The sequence below is a fragment of the Somniosus microcephalus genome, chromosome 11 (assembly GCF_052327205.1).
Source record: "Somniosus microcephalus isolate GS21.2 chromosome 11, FLI_Smic_1.0, whole genome shotgun sequence".
Classification (NCBI taxonomy): domain Eukaryota; kingdom Metazoa; phylum Chordata; class Chondrichthyes; order Squaliformes; family Somniosidae; genus Somniosus; species Somniosus microcephalus.
Genome location: NC_140997.1, coordinates 109949937 through 109966223, shown reverse-complemented (window position 1 = coordinate 109966223; position 16287 = coordinate 109949937). Strand labels below are relative to the sequence as shown.

Here is a 16287-nt window from a genome sequence, read left to right as displayed (position 1 = left end):
GTGGAAACAGTGATTCTAGTGTTTGGGAAGGTGTCGCTTGCCTTCTCAATCACTGATCCGAGCGATGTTGCTACCCTTTTCTGCTGGGCCCCTAGGTCATTTGTGCCGGTGTGTATTATTATGTGTTGAGGGGAGCCTAATCGGGTTTTGGTCAGCCATTCTAGGGCTGTGTCTGTTGTTGGGCACCAGAGTTTTTCTACTTTACGTCTAGGGAAGAGCTTTTTCTCTCAGAGGAATTTCCCATTTGAGTCTATGAGTATTACGATGTCAGCCTTGTTGGTGTTTACTGGCTGGTGGTTTTCGCCTGGACTCTCAGGCTGTATGTTTGACTGTGGTGGTCGTGTCTGGTGTGTGCGTTCCCCTTGTGAGTGGCTCGGCTGTGGTTCCAAAGTGGTGGGGGCAGACTGGGCTTCAGTGTGCTGGTTGGTATGTGTGGCTCCCCTTGTATTGTGGGTCTGCTGCTGTTGTTCAGTGTGAGTGCAGCTGCTCAGTCGGGCTCTGTATTGTCTTATCTCTAGCCTCTGGCTGCTGGGCTAATGCCGCTATCTCTCCCTTGTGGCTCTCTTTGTCTTTCTGCAGCTCTTTCACCTGCTTCCCAAGTAAGTTCAGCTCTCTCCTGTGTCTCTCACTCTCTTGTTTTTGTCCCTGTTTTATTGCTGAAATGCTGTTTTCATGGTCGGTTTTCAGTTTAAGGAACTCCTCTAAGTTTAACCAGCTGTGTCTCCAGCTGGTTAAATTTCTCCTTTAGGTTTACCGGGCTGTGGGGCCTCAGGGTGTGTGCCTGGTCGGAGCTGGAGGGCTCACTCACTTCCTGGCTAGGTTGCTTTTCTCTTGGTGAGCTGGAGGTTGTAGGGGGAGAGTGTGTGGCTTTCTCGCTGGTATTTCCGCTGGGGCTGATCAAATGTACCATGGGGTTGTGGGGCCCCAGGGTGTGTGCCTGGTCCGAACTGTGTGGCTTGCTCACCTGGCCAGGTTGATTTACTCCTGGTGAGCTGTAAGTGGTGGGGGGAGTGTGTGTGGCTTTTTCCCTGGTAGTTACCCTGGGGCTGGTCTTTCCTTTCTCAATTATTTCTCTCAGTTTCTGGAAGGCCATTTCAAAGTCTTTGAGGTTGCCTTGCATCATTATTGTACCGTTTCTGTACATGTTGACCGTTGTGGTTTCACTACCAGGGTCCCCTGATTTCTTTATTTTCAGTTTGGACCCATTAGCGGTTTTTTCCTGCTTAACCCTATCCCAGTGTATGTTTATTGCTTTGATCCAAGCCGCTGACTGATCTGAGTAAAAAATGAGATTACTCATGTTCCCATTGGTGTACCAGTCAGCAAAAAGAGTTTCTGGCTTCGCTCTCAGCTGCTGTTGCTTGAGCGATTTTTTTTCATTTTTTTTGATGTTGGGGGGAAGCTGGAAGAGGTTGCTCTCAGTGCACCATGGGAGCTGCTGCGGCTCCTCTGACTCGCTCATTTTTAGCAGAAATAGTAAAAATTATTGCTGACCTTAGAGTAAACTTTTCTGGGGCCCCGGGTTTGGTGTTTCCCTCTCCCGGCTCGCGGACTTTCCCAGGCCCCGGACTCGCTCGCTCTCCAGGTTGTTTCGCGGTGCCTCCGGTCTGCTCCCCCTCTCCGACCCCGTGGTCCCTGGGCCTCGGCTCCCGGGTTCACCCTTCCCAGGCCCCGTACTCACTGTCCTGGTCTGCGTCTGTGAGCCGCTGTTTCCCGGTGCCTTCGGGCTGTTCCCCTCCCCCTGGGCCTCTGTTTCGGCCTGGCTCCTCGGGCCTTTCCCTGGCTTCAGGCTCCCTCCCCGGGCCCTGTACTCACTGTGTTGGTCTGCTTCTTGGAACCGGTGCCTTCGGGCTGCTCTCCTCCTCCTCAGGGGTCTCTGGGCCTCTGTCTCGGCCTGGCTCCTCGGGCCTTTCCCGGGCTTCTGGCTCTGTGTTGCGGCCGCCGCTCGGGCTCCTCCTTGGTGCCTCGTTCTCCCGGTTTTTCCCCGGGTTTATTCCTTTCCTTCTTCTGTCCCTTTGCTTTGTTTCTTTTTGTCCTTGTTTCTTTCTGCTGTTTTCCTCTTTTTTTCTGTCGGCTCCTGTCTTTGGTGGTCTTTTTGGCGGTCTTTTCCTTCCTTACTTAACTTAAACTAACCTAAACTTAAACTTAAACTAAACTGAACTAACTTAACTAAAATTAAATTTAACTTTTAAACCTTTTAAAACTTGAAATGAAACTTTTTTCCCCACTTTAAACACTAAAAGCACTAAAAAATTCAGCAGCCCATCTTCAGCGTGTCTCTCTCTGCTCTTCCCCCCACCCAGTCTCGCTCTTCCCCCCCAGTCTCGCTCTTCCCCCCCAGTCTCGCTCTTCCCCCCCAGTCTCGCTCTTCCCCCCCAGTCTCGCTCTTCCCCCCCAGTCTCGCTCTTCCCCCCCAGTCTCGCTCTTCCCCCCCAGTCTCGCTCTTCCCCCCCAGTCTCGCTCTTCCCCCCCAGTCTCGCTCTTCCCCCCCAGTCTCGCTCTTCCCCCCCAGTCTCGCTCTTCCCCCCCAGTCTCGCTCTTCCCCCCCAGTCTCGCTCTTCCCCCCCAGTCTCGCTCTTCCCCCCCAGTCTCGCTCTTCCCCCCCAGTCTCGCTCTTCCCCCCCAGTCTCGCTCTTCCCCCCCAGTCTCGCTCTTCCCCCCCAGTCTCGCTCTTCCCCCCCAGTCTCGCTCTTCCCCCCCAGTCTCGCTCTTCCCCCCCCAGTCTCGCTCTTCCCCCCCAGTCTCGCTCTTCCCCCCCAGTCTCGCTCTTCCCCCCCAGTCTCGCTCTTCCCCCCCAGTCTCGCTCTTCCCCCCCCAGTCTCGCTCTTCCCCCCAGTCTCGCTCTTCCCCCCCAGTCTCGCTCTTCCCCCCCAGTCTCGCTCTTCCCCCCCAGTCTCGCTCTTCCCCCCCAGTCTCGCTCTTCCCCCCCAGTCTCGCTCTTCCCCCCCAGTCTCGCTCTTCCCCCCCAGTCTCGCTCTTCCCCCCCAGTCTCGCTCTTCCCCCCCCAGTCTCGCTCTTCCCCCCCAGTCTCGCTCTTCCCCCCCAGTCTCGCTCTTCCCCCCCAGTCTCGCTCTTCCCCCCCAGTCTCGCTCTTCCCCCCCAGTCTCGCTCTTCCCCCCCAGTCTCGCTCTTCCCCCCCAGTCTCGCTCTTCCCCCCCAGTCTCGCTCTTCCCCCCCAGTCTCGCTCTTCCCCCCAGTCTCGCTCTTCCCCCCAGTCTCGCTCTTCCCCCCCAGTCTCGCTCTTCCCCCCCAGTCTCGCTCTTCCCCCCCAGTCTCGCTCTTCCCCCCCAGTCTCGCTCTTCCCCCCCAGTCTCGCTCTTCCCCCCCAGTCTCGCTCTTCCCCCCCAGTCTCGCTCTTCCCCCCCAGTCTCGCTCTTCCCCCCCAGTCTCGCTCTTCCCCCCCAGTCTCGCTCTTCCCCCCCAGTCTCGCTCTTCCCCCCCAGTCTCGCTCTTCCCCCCCAGTCTCGCTCTTCCCCCCCAGTCTCGCTCTTCCCCCCCAGTCTCGCTCTTCCCCCCCAGTCTCGCTCTTCCCCCCCAGTCTCGCTCTTCCCCCCCAGTCTCGCTCTTCCCCCCCAGTCTCGCTCTTCCCCCCCAGTCTCGCTCTTCCCCCCCAGTCTCGCTCTTCCCCCCCAGTCTCGCTCTTCCCCCCCAGTCTCGCTCTTCCCCCCCAGTCTCGCTCTTCCCCCCAGTCTCGCTCTTCCCCCCCAGTCTCGCTCTTCCCCCCCAGTCTCGCTCTTCCCCCCCAGTCTCGCTCTTCCCCCCCAGTCTCGCTCTTCCCCCCCAGTCTCGCTCTTCCCCCCAGTCTCGCTCTTCCCCCCCAGTCTCGCTCTTCCCCCCAGTCTCGCTCTTCCCCCCAGTCTCGCTCTTCCCCCCAGTCTCGCTCTTCCCCCCAGTCTCGCTCTTCCCCCCCAGTCTCGCTCTTCCCCCCCAGTCTCGCTCTTCCCCCCCAGTCTCGCTCTTCCCCCCCAGTCTCGCTCTTCCCCCCAGTCTCGCTCTTCCCCCCCAGTCTCGCTCTTCCCCCCCAGTCTCGCTCTTCCCCCCCAGTCTCGCTCTTCCCCCCCAGTCTCGCTCTTCCCCCCAGTCTCGCTCTTCCCCCCCAGTCTCGCTCTTCCCCCCCAGTCTCGCTCTTCCCCCCAGTCTCGCTCTTCCCCCCAGTCTCGCTCTTCCCCCCCAGTCTCGCTCTTCCCCCCCAGTCTCGCTCTTCCCCCCCAGTCTCGCTCTTCCCCCCCAGTCTCGCTCTTCCCCCCCAGTCTCGCTCTTCCCCCCAGTCTCGCTCTTCCCCCCCCAGTCTCGCTCTTCCCCCCCAGTCTCGCTCTTCCCCCCCAGTCCGCTCTCCCCCAGTCTCGCTCTTCCCCCCAGTCTCGCTCTTCCCCCCCAGTCTCGCTCTTCCCCCCCAGTCTCGCTCTTCCCCCCCAGTCTCGCTCTTCCCCCCCAGTCTCGCTCTTCCCCCCCAGTCTCGCTCTTCCCCCCCAGTCTCGCTCTTCCCCCCAGTCTCGCTCTTCCCCCCCAGTCTCGCTCTTCCCCCCCAGTCTCGCTCTTCCCCCCCAGTCTCGCTCTTCCCCCCCAGTCTCGCTCTTCCCCCCCAGTCTCGCTCTTCCCCCCCAGTCTCGCTCTTCCCCCCCAGTCTCGCTCTTCCCCCCCAGTCTCGCTCTTCCCCCCCAGTCTCGCTCTTCCCCCAGTCTCGCTCTTCCCCCCAGTCTCGCTCTTCCCCCCCAGTCTCGCTCTTCCCCCCCAGTCTCGCTCTTCCCCCCCAGTCTCGCTCTTCCCCCCCAGTCTCGCTCTTCCCCCCCAGTCTCGCTCTTCCCCCCCAGTCTCGCTCTTCCCCCCCAGTCTCGCTCTTCCCCCCCAGTCTCGCTCTTCCCCCCCAGTCTCGCTCTTCCCCCCAGTCTCGCTCTTCCCCCCCAGTCTCGCTCTTCCCCCCCAGTCTCGCTCTTCCCCCCAGTCTCGCTCTTCCCCCCCAGTCTCGCTCTTCCCCCCCAGTCTCGCTCTTCCCCCCAGTCTCGCTCTTCCCCCCCAGTCTCGCTCTTCCCCCCCAGTCTCGCTCTTCCCCCCCAGTCTCGCTCTTCCCCCCAGTCTCGCTCTTCCCCCCCAGTCTCGCTCTTCCCCCCCAGTCTCGCTCTTCCCCCCCAGTCTCGCTCTTCCCCCCCAGTCTCGCTCTTCCCCCCCAGTCTCGCTCTTCCCCCCCAGTCTCGCTCTTCCCCCCCAGTCTCGCTCTTCCCCCCCAGTCTCGCTCTTCCCCCCAGTCTCGCTCTTCCCCCCCAGTCTCGCTCTTCCCCCCCAGTCTCGCTCTTCCCCCCCAGTCTCGCTCTTCCCCCCCAGTCTCGCTCTTCCCCCCCAGTCTCGCTCTTCCCCCCCGCTCTCCCCCCAGTCTCGCTCTTCCCCCCAGTCTCGCTCTTCCCCCCCAGTCTCGCTCTTCCCCCCAGTCTCGCTCTTCCCCCCCAGTCTCGCTCTTCCCCCCCAGTCTCGCTCTTCCCCCCCAGTCTCGCTCTTCCCCCCCCAGTCTCGCTCTTCCCCCCCAGTCTCGCTCTTCCCCCCAGTCTCGCTCTTCCCCCCCAGTCTCGCTCTTCCCCCCCAGTCTCGCTCTTCCCCCCCAGTCTCGCTCTTCCCCCCCAGTCTCGCTCTTCCCCCCCAGTCTCGCTCTTCCCCCCCAGTCTCGCTCTTCCCCCCCAGTCTCGCTCTTCCCCCCCCCAGTCTCGCTCTTCCCCCCCAGTCTCGCTCTTCCCCCCCAGTCTCGCTCTTCCCCCCCAGTCTCGCTCTTCCCCCCCAGTCTCGCTCTTCCCCCCCAGTCTCGCTCTTCCCCCCCAGTCTCGCTCTTCCCCCCCAGTCTCGCTCTTCCCCCCCAGTCTCGCTCTCTCGCTCTTCCCCCCCAGTCTCGCTCTTCCCCCCCAGTCTCGCTCTTCCCCCCCAGTCTCGCTCTTCCCCCCCAGTCTCGCTCTTCCCCCCCAGTCTCGCTCTTCCCCCCCAGTCTCGCTCTTCCCCCCCAGTCTCGCTCTTCCCCCCCAGTCTCGCTCTTCCCCCCCAGTCTCGCTCTTCCCCCCCAGTCTCGCTCTTCCCCCCCAGTCTCGCTCTTCCCCCCCAGTCTCGCTCTTCCCCCCCAGTCTCGCTCTTCCCCCCCAGTCTCGCTCTTCCCCCCCAGTCTCGCTCTTCCCCCCCAGTCTCGCTCTTCCCCCCCAGTCTCGCTCTTCCCCCCCAGTCTCGCTCTTCCCCCCCAGTCTCGCTCTTCCCCCCCAGTCTCGCTCTTCCCCCCCAGTCTCGCTCTTCCCCCCCAGTCTCGCTCTTCCCCCCCAGTCTCGCTCTTCCCCCCCAGTCTCGCTCTTCCCCCCCAGTCTCGCTCTTCCCCCCCAGTCTCGCTCTTCCCCCCCAGTCTCGCTCTTCCCCCCCAGTCTCGCTCTTCCCCCCCAGTCTCGCTCTTCCCCCCCAGTCTCGCTCTTCCCCCCCAGTCTCGCTCTTCCCCCCCAGTCTCGCTCTTCCCCCCCAGTCTCGCTCTTCCCCCCCAGTCTCGCTCTTCCCCCCCAGTCTCGCTCTTCCCCCCCAGTCTCGCTCTTCCCCCCCAGTCTCGCTCTTCCCCCCCAGTCTCGCTCTTCCCCCCCAGTCTCGCTCTTCCCCCCCAGTCTCGCTCTTCCCCCCCAGTCTCGCTCTTCCCCCCCAGTCTCGCTCTTCCCCCCCAGTCTCGCTCTTCCCCCCCAGTCTCGCTCTTCCCCCCCAGTCTCGCTCTTCCCCCCCAGTCTCGCTCTTCCCCCCCAGTCTCGCTCTTCCCCCCCAGTCTCGCTCTTCCCCCCCAGTCTCGCTCTTCCCCCCCAGTCTCGCTCTTCCCCCCCAGTCTCGCTCTTCCCCCCCAGTCTCGCTCTTCCCCCCCAGTCTCGCTCTTCCCCCCCAGTCTCGCTCTTCCCCCCCAGTCTCGCTCTTCCCCCCCAGTCTCGCTCTTCCCCCCCAGTCTCGCTCTTCCCCCCCAGTCTCGCTCTTCCCCCCCAGTCTCGCTCTTCCCCCCCAGTCTCGCTCTTCCCCCCCAGTCTCGCTCTTCCCCCCCAGTCTCGCTCTTCCCCCCCAGTCTCGCTCTTCCCCCCCAGTCTCGCTCTTCCCCCCCAGTCTCGCTCTTCCCCCCCAGTCTCGCTCTTCCCCCCCAGTCTCGCTCTTCCCCCCCAGTCTCGCTCTTCCCCCCCAGTCTCGCTCTTCCCCCCCAGTCTCGCTCTTCCCCCCCAGTCTCGCTCTTCCCCCCCAGTCTCGCTCTTCCCCCCCAGTCTCGCTCTTCCCCCCCAGTCTCGCTCTTCCCCCCCAGTCTCGCTCTTCCCCCCCAGTCTCGCTCTTCCCCCCCAGTCTCGCTCTTCCCCCCCAGTCTCGCTCTTCCCCCCCAGTCTCGCTCTTCCCCCCCAGTCTCGCTCTTCCCCCCCAGTCTCGCTCTTCCCCCCCAGTCTCGCTCTTCCCCCCCAGTCTCGCTCTTCCCCCCCAGTCTCGCTCTTCCCCCCCAGTCTCGCTCTTCCCCCCCAGTCTCGCTCTTCCCCCCCAGTCTCGCTCTTCCCCCCCAGTCTCGCTCTTCCCCCCCAGTCTCGCTCTTCCCCCCCAGTCTCGCTCTTCCCCCCCAGTCTCGCTCTTCCCCCCCAGTCTCGCTCTTCCCCCCCAGTCTCGCTCTTCCCCCCCAGTCTCGCTCTTCCCCCCCAGTCTCGCTCTTCCCCCCCAGTCTCGCTCTTCCCCCCCAGTCTCGCTCTTCCCCCCCAGTCTCGCTCTTCCCCCCCAGTCTCGCTCTTCCCCCCCAGTCTCGCTCTTCCCCCCCAGTCTCGCTCTTCCCCCCCAGTCTCGCTCTTCCCCCCCAGTCTCGCTCTTCCCCCCCAGTCTCGCTCTTCCCCCCCAGTCTCGCTCTTCCCCCCCAGTCTCGCTCTTCCCCCCCAGTCTCGCTCTTCCCCCCCAGTCTCGCTCTTCCCCCCCAGTCTCGCTCTTCCCCCCCAGTCTCGCTCTTCCCCCCCAGTCTCGCTCTTCCCCCCCAGTCTCGCTCTTCCCCCCCAGTCTCGCTCTTCCCCCCCAGTCTCGCTCTTCCCCCCCAGTCTCGCTCTTCCCCCCCAGTCTCGCTCTTCCCCCCCAGTCTCGCTCTTCCCCCCCAGTCTCGCTCTTCCCCCCCAGTCTCGCTCTTCCCCCCCAGTCTCGCTCTTCCCCCCCAGTCTCGCTCTTCCCCCCCAGTCTCGCTCTTCCCCCCCAGTCTCGCTCTTCCCCCCCAGTCTCGCTCTTCCCCCCCAGTCTCGCTCTTCCCCCCCAGTCTCGCTCTTCCCCCCCAGTCTCGCTCTTCCCCCCCAGTCTCGCTCTTCCCCCCCAGTCTCGCTCTTCCCCCCCAGTCTCGCTCTTCCCCCCCAGTCTCGCTCTTCCCCCCCAGTCTCGCTCTTCCCCCCCCAGTCTCGCTCTTCCCCCCCATTCTCGCTCTTCCCCCCCCAGTCTCGCTCTTCCCCCCCCAGTCTCGCTCTTCCCCCCCCCCCCCCAGTCTCGCGCTCTCTCTCTCTTCCAACAACAACATGCCCTCAAAAAACCCTCGGCACCGCCGGGCACTCCAGCTGGTATTGGAATAAAGCACTGTGTGTACACAATGTAAATACTAAGAATTTGTTAACAGTTTCATGGAGATGATCCTTGAATGGTCAGTGTAGGACTGAGTTTGGAAATGTGGATTAGTGAAATAGACTGACAGTGTTCCCATGTTTTGGTAAGGCAAGCATGGGCCAGAATGGGAGTGTTGGCAGTGAGGATCAGTGTAAACCCCAGGATCGCTGGCTGATGGCTCGGATATATTAGACTCAGCTGCACTCAATTCCAAATGTGTAATAACTGATGCTAGTCCAGAACTGACTGCAGCATTTCATTGTGTTTTGTTCTCCCCTAGAACACCAGAAGTTGTGTTACTCTGCACTGTTGCTCACCATGGTGTTTTCCATGGGGGAACCATTGCCCTATCATCATTACGGTATGTATAAACCTACAGAGCATGCCGCCACTTTTGTGTACTGAAGTGTGAGCCCAATCCGCAAACATGCAATTGTTTTAAATGATTTTATTTGCTTTTGTCACACAGCTCACTATAACTAGCTTCTTCTCCAATGTATCGACCAATAAAGCTGTTCCCCTACAAGATGAAGGAATTGAAACTTGTGGAATAATTGTACTGTAAGATTTTTATGTTCATTTTTGTGCTGTATTTTTTCCTTCCCCACTCCTCTTCAGAGGCACTGCCTGTTCCCTAGGGTATGGTTTCATAGGTGCCAAGCAGCTCTGGCACTTTGTGCAGGTGGCCAATCTTCATGCATCACCCCAGCAAGTGTGCCTCAGCAACTGATAGAACCATAGGGACAGCACAGGCCACGCAACTTCCACATTGTCCACTGGGGGCACTGGCTTGCTGAGAACGGTGGTTACTTGGCTGACTTTGTTTTCTTCCTGTCCAGCCAGGGTCTCTGTGGTTAGTCTTAATGTCCCTATCACCATCCCTGCTGTGATCAGCTCACTCAGCAGACTCTGTATTGAATGTGGTACGCTCTTGGATTAGCTGCACACTGCCGTGGCCAGCTGGGTCCCTCTGCAACCCTGAAACACATGTATGTAATCTTTCCGTGGTGACTTGACCAAAGCTAACCAGTGCTCCAGCCGATGTTCACCCAGTGCATCGTGAGCCCCTGTAAACTTAAGACTCCAGTGTTCTGGATTGAGGTCATCCAAAACTCGGCTGCCCGTGTCCTAACTCGCACCAAGTCCAGTTCGCCCTTCACCCCTGTGCTCGCTGACCTACATTGGCTCCCGGTTAAGCAGCGCCTCGATTTCAAAATTCTCATCCTTGTTTTCAAATCCCTCCATGGCCTCGCCTCTTCCTATCTCTAATCTCCTTCAGCCCCACAACACCCCCCCCCCCCCCCACCCCCCAAGATATCTGCGCTCCTCTAATTCTGCCCTCTTGAGCATCCCTGATTATAATCGCTCAACCTTTGGTGGCCGTGCCTTCTGTTGCCGAGGCCCTAAGCTCTGGAATTCCCTCCCTAAACCTGTCCACCTCGCTACCTCTCTTTCCTCCTTTAAGACGCTCCTTAAAACCTACCTCTTTGACCAAGCTTTTGGTCACCTGCCCTAGTTTATCCTTATGTGGATCGGTGTAAAAAATTTTGTCTTAAAATACTCCTGTGCACTGCCTTGGGATGTTTTACTACGTTGAAGGCACTATATAAATGCAAGTTGTTCCCAGCATTCTGTTAGCTGTTTAAATGTTTGGTTGTGTTGTCTGGATGGTGAAATGATGCACTGCAAGTTTATTCTCTGTCCTTTCTAATCATTTCTTTGTATCTATTATTTTAAGACTTATCATCTTCTTTCATATGATAGTAGCAAAAATACCAATATCTAAGTCAGATATCCAGGCCAAAGCTTCCGGTGTAACAGCGTGGATATCTTGTAGGCTGCCTGCGAATTTCCTCTGAGGGCAGTGCTCAATGACGTGCTCTAGGGTCTGATTTGGAGCTCCACAGTCGTATGATGGGGATGCTTTAATCTTCCATCTATGGAGAAGATGGCAGCATCTACTATGGCCGGTTCTGAGGTAGTTGATGGTTGGCCACTGTTTGCAAGGAAGGTTTGATCCTTCAGGTTGTACTGTGGGGTCCTCTATAAGGAATCCATTTGGTGTGTCGCAGTTCTTCCAAGCATTTCGCCGTCGGTCATCAAGGCTGAGGGGAGATCACTGAAGGGCTTCGGCGATGGTCCAAAATGGCCTTCTCGATTTGAGATGGACTGGTGCATTCGTTAAGGTCCATCGCCACCTTCTCGAGGGCAACTAGGGATAGACAATGAATTCCAGTGATGCCCACATCCTGAGATTAAAAATAAACATTCCACAGAATGGTGAGACACTATGGAGTGTTGCCAGGGGAATGTCAAAGCCTCAGCTAAAGTCCCAGCTCCAGTAAGGCAGGCAAGGGAAACTGTGCCACCTGCCGTACGTTTGAAGAAACCATAAATTGCAATAGCTCAGGCACTGAACTCTAGGGTAGTGATAATGGGGGACTTCAACTATCCTAATAAGGACTGGGATAGTAATCGTGTAAAGGGCAGAGAGAGGGATAAATTTCTGAAGGGTGTTCAGGAGAACTTTCTTGATCAGTATGTTTCCGGTCCAACGAGGGAGGAGGCATTGCTGGATCTGGTTCTGGGAAATGAGGTGGGGCAAGTGGAGCAAGTGTCAGTAGGGGAACATTTAGGAAACAGTGATCATAGTATCATAAGGTTTAGATTAGCTATGGAAAAGGACAGGGAGCAGAGTAAAAATACTTAATCGGAGGGAGGCCAATTTCAGTGGGTTGAGAATGGATTTGGCCTGGGTAAATTGGAATCAAAGATTGGCAGGCAACTGTAAACAAACAAAGGGCTGCCTTTAAAGAGGAGATGGTTCAGGTACAGTTGAGGTACATTCCCACGAGCAGGTAAGGTAGGGCAACCAAAGTCAGAGCTCCCTGGATAATGAAAGAGATAGAGAGTAAGATGAAGCAGGCTTATGACAGATGTCAGGTTGAGAATACAAGTGAGAACCAGGCTGAATATAGAAAGTTCAGAGGGGAAGTGAAAAAGGAAATAAGAGCGGCAAAGAGAGAGTATGAGAACAGATTGGCAGCTAACATAAAGGGGAATCCAAAAGTCATCTAAAGGCATATAAATAGTAAACGGGTAATAAAGAGGAGGGGTGGGGCCGGTTAAGACCAAAATGGAGACCTACACATGGAGGCAGAGGACATGGCTGAAGTACTAAATGAGTACTTTGCATCTGTCTTTACCAAGGAAGAAGATACAGCCAAAGTCATAGTGAAAGAGGAGGTAGTTGAGATACTGGCTGGGATAAAAATTGATAGAGGAGGTACGAGAAAGGCTGGCTGTACTTAATGTAGATGGGATGCATCCTAGGATGCTGAGGGAATTAAAGGTTGAAATTGCAGAGGTACTGGCCATAATCTTCCAATCCTCCTTGGATATGGGGGTGGTGCCAGAGGACTGGAGAATTGCAAATGTTACACCCTTGGTCAAAAAAGGGTGCAAGAATAAACCCAGCAACTACAGGCCAGTCAGTTTAACCTCGGTAGTGGGAAGCTTTTAGAAACTATAATCCAGGACAAAATTAACAGTCACTTGGACAAGTGTAGATTAATTAAGGAAAGCAAGCACGGATTTGTTAAAGGCAAATTATGTTTTTTTTTATGGGATGTGGACGTCGCTGGCAAGGCCAGCATTTATTGCCCATCCCTAATTGCCCTTGAGAAGGTGGTGGTGAGCTGCTGCCTTGAACCGCTGCAGTCCATGTGGTGAAGGTACTCCTACAGTGCTATTAGGTAGGGAGTTCCAGGATTTTGACCCAGCGACGATGAAGGATCGGCAATATACTTCTAAGTCAGGATGGTGTGTGACTTGGAGGTAGAATTTGGAAGTGGTGGTGTTCCCATGCACCTGCTGCCCTTGTCCTTCTAGGTGGAAGAGGTCACGAGTTTGGGAGGTGCTGCCGAAGAAGCTTTGGCAAGTTGTTGCAGTGCATCTTGTTGATGGTACACGCTGCAGCCACGGTACGCCGGTGGTGGAGGGAGTGCATGTTTAAGGTGGCGGATGGGGTGCCAATCAAGAGGGCTGCTTTGCCCTGGATGGTGTCGAGCTTCTTGAGTGTTGTTGGAGCTGCACTCATCCAGGCAAGTGGAGAGTATTCCATCACACTCCTTACCTGTGCCTTATAGATGTTTAAATAACTTGATTGAGTTTTTTGATAAGGTAACAGAGAGGGTTGATGTGTACATGGATTTCCAAAAGGCGTTTGATAAAGTGCCACATAATAGGCTTGCCAGCAAAGTTGAAGCCCATGGAATAAAGGACCGTGGCAGCATGGATACGAAATTGGCTAAGTGATGGGAAGCAGCGTGTAGTGGTGAACGGTTGTTTTTCAGACTTGAGGAAGGTACACAGTGGTGTTCCCCAGGGGTCAGTACTAGGATGACTGCTTTTCTTGATATATATTAATGACTTGGGCTTGAGTGTACAGGGCACAATTTCAAAATTTGAAGATGACACAAAACTAGGTAGTATAGTGAACAGTGAGGAGGATAGTGATAGACTTCGAGAAGACATAGACAGGCTGGTGGAATGGGCGGGCACGTGGCAGATGAAATTTAACGCAGAAATGTGCAAAGTGATACATTTTGGTAGGAAGAACAAGGAGAGAATATAAACTAAAGGGTACACTTCTAAAGTGGGTGCATGAGCAGAGAGATCTGGGGGTATATGTGCACAAATCATTGAAGGTGGGAGGGCAGGTTGAGAAAGCGGTTAAAAAAGCATACGGGATCCTGGGCTTCATAAATAGAGGCATAGAGTACATAGAAATATAGAAGATAGGAGCAGGAGTAGGCCATTCGGCCCCTCGAGCCTGTTCCGCCATTTAATGAGATCATGGCTGATCAACCAAATTCAGTACCCTGTCCCTGCTTTCTCCCCATATCCCTTGATCCCTTTAGCATTAAGAAATATATCTAACTCCTTCTTGAATATATTTAATTAATTGTCCTCAACTGTCTTCTGTGGTAGAGAATTCCACAGGTTCACCACTCTCTGGGTGAAGAAATTCCTCCTCATCTCAGTCCTAAATGGCTTACCCCTTATCCTTAGACTGTGACCCCTGGTTCTGGACTCCCCCGCCATCAGGAACATCCTTCCTGCATCTAGTCTGTCTAGTCCTGTTAGAATTTTATACATTTCAATGAGATCCCCTCTCATTCTTCTAAACTCTAGCGAATATAAGCCCATTCGACCCAATCTCTCCTCATACGTCATTCCTGCCATCCCAGGTATCAGCCTGGTGAATCTTCGCTGCACTATCTCCATGGCAAGAACATCCTTCCTCAGATAAGGTGACCAAAACTGTGCACAATACTCAAGGTGTGGTCTCACCAAGGCCCTGTACAACTGCAGCAAGACATCCTTGCTCCTGTACTCGAATCCTCTCGCTATGAAGGCCAACATACCATTTGCCTTCTTAACCGCCTGCTACACCTGCATGCTTACCTTCAGTGACTGAAGCAAGGAAGTTATGATGAACCTTTATAAAACACTGGTTCAGCCTCAACTGGAGTATTGTGTCCAATTCTGGCCACCACACTTTAGGAAGGATTCCAGGGATGAGTGACTTCAGTTACGTGGATAGGCGGGAGATGCTGGGGTTGTTCTCCTTAGAGCAGAGAAGGTTGAGAGGAGATTTGACAGAGGTGTTCAAAATCATGAGTGGTCTAGACAAAGTAGATAGAGGGAAACTGTTCCCAATGGCGGAAGGGTCAAGAACCAGAGGACACAGATTTAAGGTGATTGACAGAAGAACCAAAGGCGACATGAGGAAAAACTTTTTTACGCAGAGAGTGGTTAGGATCTGGAATGCACTGCCTGAGAGGGGGTGGAGGCAGACTCAATCATGGCTTTCAAAAGGGAATTGGATAAGTACCTGAAAGAAAAATATTTGCAGGGCTGTGGGGAAAGGGCGGGGTAGTGGGACTGGCTGAAGTGCTCTTGCAGAGAGCTGGCATGGGCTGGATGGGCCGAATGGCCTCCTTCTGTGCAGTAAGTGTTCTAGGATTGTACTGCTGGAGACTGGCTGAGCCATCACCTCGCGTTCGTGAATCCCTTGGAGCAGTCCCCTGGTGACAACACATCAGCCTCCTCCATATTCCTCACCTGTGAAGCAGGTGATGTGGCTGTTGTGTTGCTGCTGTTTGGGAGGGAAGGAGCTCTTTGGTATCACCTCTGTCAGAGATTCATAGAAATTACAGCACAGAAAGAGGCCATTCAACCCATCAAGCTGTGCCAGCCCTAGCTCTTCAACTGAAGCTATCTACACTAATGTTATGGTCTCTGATTTAGTATCCTCTTCCTTGTTTGTGAACAAATTTCTTCTCACTCCCCCTCCTTTTTCTGGTGATAATTCTCAATCCATGCTCCCTTGTTACCATTTCTCCAATCAGTGGAAACAATCCATCTCTTAACATCTCTAAACCTCGCATAATTTTGAAAAAATCTATTAGATCCCCCTTAACTTTCTCTGTTTCAGCAAAAAAGCCCACATTTTCAGCAATTTTTCAACAGTATAACCTAATGTTCCTGATGTTATTCTCATGAACATTCATTGAATCCTGTCTCTATAATGGGATGTCCAGAATTGCACACAATACTCCAACTGTAGCCTCCCCATGCTTTGTACAAACTCATCACTTCCTTGCTGCTGTTTTCAATGCCCATGTATAAAATCCAAAATCTCATTTACCTTTTTTAATGTTCCTGTCTACCTGCACCCCCACCTTTAAGGATCACTGTATCTTCACTCCCATATCTCAGTTCTCCACTCAAGATCCTTGTTTAGGGTTTACTTCTGACCATTGTTCTTTTTCCCAAAAATACACTGCCTCCCATTTCTCTGCATTGACCTGCTTCTGCCATCTATGTGCCCACTCAGGACTGAGGGAAGCAAGGGCACAGAATATATGCTAGGTGGGGGAGTTTCAACGTGCATCATTAAGAGTGACTCAGTAATACCACCACTGACTGGTCGAGTACTGAAGGACATAATTGCCTGACTGGGGCAGTACCACTTGGTGAAGGAACTAACACAAGCAAGTAACCTACTTGACCTTGTCCTCACCAACCTACCTGTCACTGTCGCAGACACATCTGTCCATAACAGCTTTGGTAAAAGTGACCACAGCACAGGCCTATAGTAATCTGGGATGTTATGATTAAGGTTATCCACCAGGTGGTGCTGTAGCCAAAGCTGCTACTAAGGTCAGAGGTTTGCTTCCTGTATAGGTCAGCACAAGGTGAAATGCCAGGATGCTGATGCAGGCTGTCTGTAAACGTGTTTCCCAGTTGTTAATAAAGTACTTGTGTTAATTCTACGATATCGCCTCTTTGAGTCCTTGTTCCACTTAATGGATTTATCACATTTGGCGACGAGGCAACTTAAGGACCCTGCATAAAGAAGAAAAGTCTGCTGGGACGTTTAAACAACAAAATCACGAGCTAAAGTTAGCTACAAGCTGGAAGAGAGCATGGCTGCCACGGTAGGAACGGTTTCCGCTTTTGATATTCGAGCACAAACCTGGGAAGAATACTGTGAAGTGTTGGGTTACTTTTTCGAAGCAAATGAAATAAATGATGCTGGAAAAAGGAAAGCCATTCTGCTTAGTTCAGTGGGAAGCCAAACCTACAGTTTGATCTAAAATCTGCTCAGTCCTGAAAAGCCTGGAGACAAATCATTTG

The 16287-nt window shown here is 55.1% G+C and overlaps 1 protein-coding gene across 1 annotated transcript in view; it reads left to right on the top strand.

Moving 5' to 3' along the window:
- Window positions 1-16287, top strand: part of nckipsd (NCK interacting protein with SH3 domain) — a 282238-nt gene that overhangs the window by 217154 nt on the left and 48797 nt on the right. Inside the window, exons 5-6 of the mRNA XM_085999969.1 lie at window positions 749-773; window positions 8833-8941. Of these exons, the coding sequence (XP_085856095.1) occupies window positions 749-773; window positions 8833-8941 (134 nt within the window). The remainder of the gene's footprint in view (window positions 1-748; window positions 774-8832; window positions 8942-16287) is intronic.